At 51.3% G+C, this 8,658-nt stretch overlaps 1 protein-coding gene across 2 annotated transcripts; it reads right to left on the minus strand.

Moving 5' to 3' along the window:
* Positions 1-237: 237 nt before the first annotated feature.
* On the minus strand, positions 238-7,871 carry LOC105493902 (WASP actin nucleation promoting factor). 2 transcript variants are annotated; one of them, XM_011761871.3, is made up of 12 exons: positions 7,687-7,871; positions 7,249-7,389; positions 6,035-6,121; positions 5,831-5,933; positions 5,676-5,717; positions 5,529-5,582; positions 4,697-4,871; positions 3,561-3,603; positions 3,204-3,357; positions 2,588-2,997; positions 2,221-2,335; positions 238-548 (listed from the first exon to the last, which is right to left on the minus strand). In XM_011761871.3, the coding sequence occupies exons 1-12, from the start codon at positions 7,816-7,818 to the stop codon at positions 493-495; spliced, it is 1,512 nt and encodes a 503-aa protein (XP_011760173.2). In that variant the 5' UTR covers positions 7,819-7,871; the 3' UTR covers positions 238-492. The 2 variants fall into 2 exon arrangements, with proteins under 2 accessions (XP_011760173.2, XP_011760171.2); XM_011761869.3 differs by having other exon boundaries at positions 497-548; positions 2,578-2,997.
* Between the last annotated feature and the right edge of the window lie 787 nt (positions 7,872-8,658).

Genomic DNA, 8,658 nt, shown 5'->3' on the forward strand with positions numbered 1-8,658 from the left:
TCCACTGCTTGATTCCTAGCCCCTAAAATAGTACCTGGCAATAAATGTTGAAAGACAGAGGGGCAGAAGGAAACAAAGAAATACAGGCTAAATGACTGAGGGAATGAATGAATGAATGAATATATACATACATGTAAGGCTAAATAAATAAAATGGGATAAATGAATAAAAGGGACTTTGGAGGAAAGGGACCCCATTCCCACATTTGGAATGTAAACAGACTGAGATTTATAGAGAGACAGAAAGATAATTCCTTTATTTTTCTTTAAAAATCCTTGAGTGAAGAGAACTGAGAATTTTTGTATAAAAAGGGCCTTGGGATTGCTAGGGTGAGTGTGAGGACCAGGCAGGGATGACAGCATTGGAGGGACTGGTGAGGAAGAAATGGGGATTGGGGGCCTGGAAGAGGAGAGTGGAGGGTGGGCACAGAGCAGGTGGAGGGGGAGCCGTGTCCTGCGGGGAGGAGCACAGGGCAGCAAGTAACTCAGCCACTCAGTCATCCCATTCATCATCTTCATCTTCATCGCCAGCCTGGTCCTCCCCTTCGTCTGGAAGGAAGGAGAAAGATGCCTTGGGAAGTTGGTCGGGGGCTTCATAGGGCCTGGGAGGTGAGGACTGGACCCTGGGAGTCTGAGGTCTCATGCTAGAGGAGGGCGAGTTAGAGTTTCCATTTGGGACAAGAGGAATTATAGTTGGGGTCTGAGTTCTAGTTGGAGTTGAAGTGTATGCTGTCAAAAATGTGGTTAGTGGAGATATTGTCAAACAAAGGGTTAATGTTAACCTATTTATCACATAATAGGGTAAATTTACATATTATTAGCAAAGGTGTGATAATATATTATTGCTTCCTGTCTGGTTAACGCTAATATTTTTGACAGATAATGGGGTTAATGACAATAACATTATCAAAATTAGCCAGGTGTAGTGGCGGGCCTGTAGTCCCAGCAACTCGGGAGGCTGAGGCAGGAGAATCGCTTGAACCCAGGAGGCAGAGGTTGCAGTTAGCCAAGATCACGCCACTGCACTCCAGCCTAGGCGACAGAGCAAGACTCCATCTCAAAAGAAAAAAAAAAATCGTTGTCAAAAGATGAAGTTCCTATAGTAGGTTGATATTAATATTTGCATCATATAATGGATTGGTGACAGTACTGCTGACAGATTAAGAGAGTAATAGTAACATTATTATAAAGAGATTAGGTTAACAGCCGGGTGTGGTGGCTCATGCCTGTAATCCCAGCACTCTGGGAGGCTGAGGCGGGCAGATCGCTTGAGGCCAGGAGTTGCAGAGCAGCCTGGGCAACATGAGAGTAGTGAGAGCTTGGTAGTGAGAGCTCATCACTACCAAAAAAGCACCAAAAATTAGCCAGGTATGGTGGCACACACCTGTAGTCCCAGCAACTTTGGGAGCTGAGGTGGGAGGATCGCTTGAACCTGGGAGGTTGAGGCTGCAGTGGGCCATGATTGCACCACTGTACTCCAGCCTGGGACACAGAGCGAGACCCTGTCTCAAAAATGTTTTTAAAAAGATTAGATTGTATTATCTCATAATGAGTTAATGTAAATCTGTTGACACATGGAATTAAAATTAATATTATTGTCAACAATGGTGTTCTTCATAATATTGTCATCACATAATGGGTTGATTTTTTTTTCTTTTTTTTTTGAGAAAAAAAAAAAAAGGCTGGAGTGCAGTGGCATAATCATGGATCACTGCTGCCTTGACCTTCCAGGCTCAAGCAATCCTCCCACCTCAGCCTCCCAAGTAGCTGGGACCACAGGCACACACCACTATGCTCAACTACTTTTTTTTGAATTTAGTTTTTATGGAAACGAGGTCTCACTATATTGCCCAGGCTGGTCTTGAACTCCTGGACTCAAGCAATCCTCCTGCCTTGGCCTCCCAAAGTTCCTGGATTACAGGCATGAGCCACCGTGCCCTGCCAGCTGATGTTAATAGTACTGAACGTGTGGGAATGACATTAATATTGTGGACACACCCTGGCATTAATGTTAATATTATTGTCAAAGTTGGAGTTAATTATGTTATTGTCACATAATGACTTAATGTTAACTTTGTCAAAAAGGAGGCTGACACAAGATTCATGTTAATGCTGTCAACAGATGGGGCTGATGTCACTATTGGTGGTGACTGCTGGGATTGTTCTGAGGCCAGTGCTAGCCCTGGGAGCCAGGTTTGAGGCCCTGGCAGGATCAGCTCACCGGAGGAGTGGATGGCTCTGCTCCTCTTCTGCATCACGTGCATCAGGGCCCCCACCAGTCCCTCTGAGCTCTGAGGTGGGGGCTGCAGCGCTGAGCTCTCTGGGGCCCCAGGGGTCTGCAGCAGGCAGGGGTCAGCACAGAGGGCTCAGGGCCTGGGAAAGGAGCATTTCTCCCCGCCCCTCCATCAATATTTTCCCTCCCACACACTCCAGTACCCTTCAAGGCTTCCCACCAACCTTTCCACCCTATCACTGAATCCCCAAGGCCTGGCACTCTCCTCCGTCCTGGCCTCAGCCCTCCAGTATCCTGACTTACATGGGTACCCCAGAGTTCCAGACCCCCAATCTTCCATCCTACCTGTCCTCACCTTGTTCAGCTGAATTCCCTGCCGGATTTGATCCAAAAGCGCTCCCCGACCCCCACCAGGGGCCAGGCCCCCCGCAGGCACCAGAGCAGGAGGGAGTAGGGGAGGGGCTGGTCCATTCCCGGAGCTGGGTGGCGGTGGCGGTGGTGGTGGTGGTGGTGGTGGCATGGGTGGCCCACCAGCTCCAGGGGGTGGTGGGGGTGGTGGTCCAGAACGTCCAGTAGCTGGAGGGGGTGGTGGTAGAGGGCCCCCTCGGCCTGGGGGTGGGGGTCCCCGGGGCGTTGGTGGGGGTGGGGCAACCCCCAAAGGTACAGGGGGCAGTGGACCAGAACGACCCTTGTTACCCCCCACAATAGGGGGCCGAGGGGGCTGGTTCCCTCCTCGAGTTGGCGGTGGGGGCGGCGGAAGTGGCTCTGTGGAGGGAGTATAACACATAGCTGTAACTTTCATTGATTTCTTCTGAGCCTCAGTTTTGCTCATTTGTAAAATGGGTACCCCCACTGACCAACTCCTGACTGAAGCAATATAGGTGCTCCCATAAGGACTGAGTGACTTAGTGAATCTCTTAGCTATGAGCTGCTAGGGCTGGAGAAGGGAACGTATGGAAGCAGGGGCTCACCCTGGCGCCTCATCTCCTGCCGCACAGCCTCCAGCCCACCCTGGTCCTCAATGAAGTCGTAGATAAGTTTAGAGGTCTCGGCATCGGTGAGCTGGGCCTCGCTGATTCCTGCCCTGGAGAACAGACTCCGTAGATCTGGGTCGAGGTTGTTCACCTGCCCAGGAGGAAAAAGGCCAGGGGCGGGAGTAGAGGAATAAGGTGAGGAGAGCAGCGACACGGATTGTCGTTGGGTTCATCCCAGCAAGGGATCTGAGAGGGGTGTGGGAAGGGCACGGTCTGGGCGTGGGGTCTCAGCAGTGGTCTTTGGAAGGGTGGGTGGAAGTTTAGTGGAGTCCGAGAGACTCTGAAGTTACTCACGTCAAATCCATTCTGGGGGTCCCACCCCACATGGGTGACATGCCTGGGAGAGGTGAAGAGACTCCAGTGAATCCCCACTGCCCTTCCTTCCCTCCTTTCGTAGTGAAGCCCTCTTGCCCTCTCCTGCCCAGAGAGACTCTGAGGGGCCAGAATTAATGAATGAGACTGAATGAATGAATGAGTATGGGCAGCAGTTATGGAATTAGAAGGGCCTCATAGTTTGTGGTGCTGATCCATTCACCCATCCCTCTTTCCCCATCTATTCACCCATGCATTTGTCCACCTATTCATTCACATTCATCTGTTGGATTACTGATCTGTCCATACATCTGTCTCTGCAACTATCTGCCCACGTATGTCTGTTCACCCATTTGTCCACCAATCTGTCCTCACACACACTTGTCCATCCGCCCATCCACCTACCCATGTGCCCACCTTTCCATCTATCCATTCACACATTTTTCTACCCATGCAACCACACACTTCTGTTCACTTATCCATTGAACTGTCCATTCATCCACATATCTGTCCACCTGTACCATCCCCATCCACCTTGTCTGTGAGCCAATCAGCCTGCATATCAATCTGTCCACACACTCATCCACTCACCCATCCATCTACCATGCACCTCCCATCAACCCATCCACCCATCAACCTGTCCGTCCAACCACTTACCCATTCATTCTTCAGCCCATTCATTCATCCATTTATTTATCCATCCATCCACCCATCCACTCACCCACCTACCCACCAGCCCCCCTCATCCATCATCTGCCTCATCTATCTATCCATTCATTCACCTGCCCACCCACCTGCTCCCCTAACAGCCCACCCAGAGTGGGCCCAGGCTGAGGCAAGTGAGGTGCCTAGGGTGCAAAATTTAAGTGAGTCACTCACTCTCAGAGTCAGGAATTACAGTTGCATGCCTCTGAGAGTGAGTGCCTCCTTAAATTTTGTACCCTTGGTGCCTTATTTACCTCTCCCTAGACCCAGCCCTGCACCTACCCATCCATCCACTCATTTACCCACTCAGCCACCCAGCCATCTGCCCTTCCTTCCATCGTCTCAGCTGTCCACTTGTTCATGTGCCCCTCTGCCCCCAGGAATCTGTGGGCCCACTGGGGACTGGTTCTCACTTGAATCCACTGGGTGCACCAATATCAGCTTTGCTGATCTTCTTCTTCCCTGAGCGTTTCTTATCAGCTGGGCTAGGTCCAGGTGCTGGGAGCCCACGGTATCGTGAACTCGTGATGTCAGGGTTCTGGATGTCCACTGTCGCCAGCCCCAGGGAGAGCGGACCCACTGGAGGGCCTGTGGGGAAAATAGGGTGGTTGGCCCATTGACCCATTTACCAACCAACCAAAGCACAGGGGCAAGAAACGGAAGCCTTGGGGGAAATCTGTGTGTGTGTTGGATGGCCATGGAGGTTGTGGGTGAAGGATTCAAGTAGGGTTTATGGAGAAGTGGGTGGATCCCGCAAACAATTCATACATTCACTGATTCATTTATTTTTTTCATTCCCTCATGCTTTATCATTCACTGGCTCATTGACTAATGGATTTGTTAAAATTTTCATTTACTCTTGTATTCATTCAATCATGCTTTCTTCACTGACTGAAATTTGTCATTTAGCCGTTTATTCACTGTTCATTCATTCACTCATTCACTAATTTACTCAGTCATCCATCTACCTTTTCATTCATTTATCCACATACCCATTCACCTATGCATCTATCTACTTAGAGTTTTATCCTCCCATCAACTCATCCCTCCACTCAGCCATCTACCACCAATCCATCCACCCATCCATCTATCCACACATCCATGCACCCGCTCGTCCATCCACATACCCATCCATCTACCCATACATTCACCCACTTACGCACCCATCCAACTGCTCATTCCTCCATTCACTCTTCCACCTACCCACCCATCCATCCAGAGACACAGGGAAGAATCAGCACGCACCTCCTTGGTCTCCACCTGGGTGCGGGGGCAGGGGTGGAAGCCCTCCTCTTCTCTCTGGGAAGATAGAATGTGTAGAGAGCTATCACAACCCTGCCACAGGTTCCTGGGCTAGCCCCTTATTACCGCTACTTGCACTAGAGTTCTCACCTTCATTGGCTGGTGGTGGTGGTGGGAGTAGCTGGCGTCTGTCTGTGGATAGACAGATGGATTGGGAGCCAGGACCATGAGAGATAACTTTTCTAGTTCCCCATGCTTGCACTCACCTCTGCCCAACTTCCTTTCCTCCCCTGCGGCCTCCTCACCTCCACTTTGCCTCTGATTCCTTTTTTGTATCTTCTCCTGCACCAGGGCCCGGAAGGCCTGGGCCTCGCCCTCGTCTGCAAAGTTCAGCCCCGCTTGGCAGTCCTGCACATATCTTGGGGTCAGCCGCCTCCCAGGTCCCCCCACAGCTTTCCCATCTCCTCTCCACACCCCAAGTGAGGCCCGAGGGCTGGTTGGTCACTTACATCTCCAGCGAAGGTGTGGAAGAAGGGGGTGGGGGTGGAGTAGACAAGCTGTGAGTACAGCTCCTGTTCCCAGAGCAGCCGACCAGCCTGGAGAGGTGTAGGGTGGGAGGCACAGTGGCACTGAGGCACACCAGGGGTGGCAGGCCTTTGTTAGCTGGGCAGGGAGCAGGGTGTCTGGATTTGGGGGCCTCATGGTCTGGTTTGGAGATTTCCAGCTCAGCACCAGAGAGCTGAGATCTAAGGGTGTGGATGTGGAGTATAGTCTGGGAGCCATACACTTTTGTGAGAGGTTTGGATTTGGGGTTCGGGGCCCTAGATGTGGGACTTGGGAGCTTGAATTTCATAATTTAGGACTCTAGTCTTAGGAAGTTGAGGCTCATTCATAGATTCAATCCATGCCCTCCCCTGCCACCCCAGCCCCAATTCATGACAGGTAGGATTCTAGTATTTGGGAGTTGGAGATGAGATTTGAAGTTCAGACACGTAGACTTGGGAGTTTTGCGGAGGGTCCAGCTAAAGTAAGTGCAATTTGGGGTTTGTGGAGAAGAGTTATGACTTAGGAGTTTGGTGAATATTTGACAGTCTTGGGATCTGGAAGTTATGCTGGGTCCATCTTTATGGGTTTAGAAGGATGAATTTGGGGCTTAAACCTAGAAAGTTCAGGTCGGGGAATTGTGGAAAAGACTTTTTGCTTAAGAACCACCTCGGTATTTGAGTGTTCAGGAATTTTAATATGGGAATTCTGGGGTCTGTGCTGTGGATTTAAAAGGACAGATTTGGAGTTCAAGGATCAATGGAATATTCAACTTTGGGGTTTGTTGAACAGATTTATGACTTAGGAGCTTGGCAAACATCTGGGGTTCAGGAGTTTTGATGAGAGATTCCTGGGATGCAAAATGTTGAGTTTAGAATAGATTTGAGGTTCAGGTACAAATACAGTGCTCATTTATTGGAATTTGTGGAAAAGATTAGGCTTAGGCAGCAGACTAATACTGGGGGCTTTAGAGATCTTGATATGGAGACTGGGGCCAGCCATTGCAGACTTAGAAAGGCAAGCCAGAGTTTGCCATCTGGATGAGTCTTTGGTTCTGGGGCTCAGGGATTCACTGATCAGGTCTGAGGTCTTGGGACTGTGGACACATATGGACACAGATCTGGGTTTGCGGGTTGAGAACTGGCTTGCAAGTCCAGTCAGGGGCGGGGGGGGGGGTCACCTGAAGGCCGTAAAGGCGAATGAAGTAGGACTTCTGGGGGTTATCCTTCACGAAGCACACAGCCCCACAATGCTCCTTGGTCCAGTGCTCAGCTCCAGGGGGCAGCGCCAGGTACAGCTGAACAACTGCAGTGGCCAGCGTCTGGGAGGGGAAAGCAGGGGTCAGTGGAGTCTGGTCAGGGGTAGCCACAAGGTCTTGGAGCCAGACCTGGTCCTTCCTGCCTCATGACAGTCATGGGCCTGAAGGAAGAGCTGCAGCCAGAGGGAAGGCAGGTAGACATTGAGATCTTCCTGGGGAGGGTGGATGATAACAGGAGAGTCTAGGAGAGAAGATGATGGAGAGGGAAAGGAGGAGCGGGAGGAGGGGAAGAGAGAGAAGGAGGAGAGGAAGAGGAAGAAATGGTGGGGACGGGGCGGGGGCAGGAGATCCCCAGCTCACCAAGCATTTTCGTCCAAGCATCTCGAAGAGTCGCTGGTTCTCGTGGTCCTGGAGGAGGGTGGAGGGTATGTTCTGTTGAACCGCTGGTGCTCCCCGGCCCCCAGGCCTTCCTCCCATTGGGCCCCCACTCATGGTGCTTTCTGCCCTCGTCTTCTCTGGCGAGGCTCTGGGTGCAGGGTAAGAAGAGGAACTTCCGCAGTGAGCAGCAAGGGAACAGGAAGTGCAAAAAACCACAAGGGACAAGGGAAACAAGTCCTCCAGGGGCCCCTTGGTGGGCCTGGCCTCCTCCTCGTTAGGCCGAGCTTGGGCCCTCTACCATCAGATTGGAACCCTCCTCCACTTGACTGCTTAGACCCATCTTTTGGATCAGCTTGGGTCCTCCTCCTCCTTTCTTACTGTCTGAGGCCCATCTCCTTCTGACTGGCTCAGACCCTCTTCCCTCTGGCTGGCAGTGAGAGCTTAGCCATTGGCAGCACATCTGTGTGCAGGGCACCCTGTGGCAAGGAGTAGTCATGGGCCTGGGTGGCCTCCTTCCTAAAGCACCCAGGTAGCCTGAGGCTGAAGCCCAAGGCCCCTAGTCCTGAAGGGTTACTACACTAAAACTTTTCCTTTTCGCTGGGGACAGTAGCTCACACCTGTAATCCCAGCACTTTGGGAGGCCAAGGCGAGCGGATCACTTGAGGTCAGGAGTTCGAGACCAGTCTGGGCAACATGGCAAAACCCCATTTCCACTAAAAAATACAAAAATGAGCCAGGCATGGCGGCATGCACCTGTAGTCCTAGCTGCTTAGGAGGCTGAGGTAGGAGAATCGCTTGAACCCGGGAAGCGGAGGTTGCAGTGAGCTGAGATTGCACCACTGCACTCCAGCCTGGATGATGACAGAGCAAGACTCTTGTCTCAAAAACAGCAACAACAACAGCAGCAACACAACAACAAAAACCCTTTTCCTTTTAATTACAGAGTGAGCCCCT

The sequence above is a fragment of the Macaca nemestrina genome, chromosome X, assembly GCF_043159975.1.
Source record: "Macaca nemestrina isolate mMacNem1 chromosome X, mMacNem.hap1, whole genome shotgun sequence".
NCBI lineage: Eukaryota > Metazoa > Chordata > Mammalia > Primates > Cercopithecidae > Macaca > Macaca nemestrina.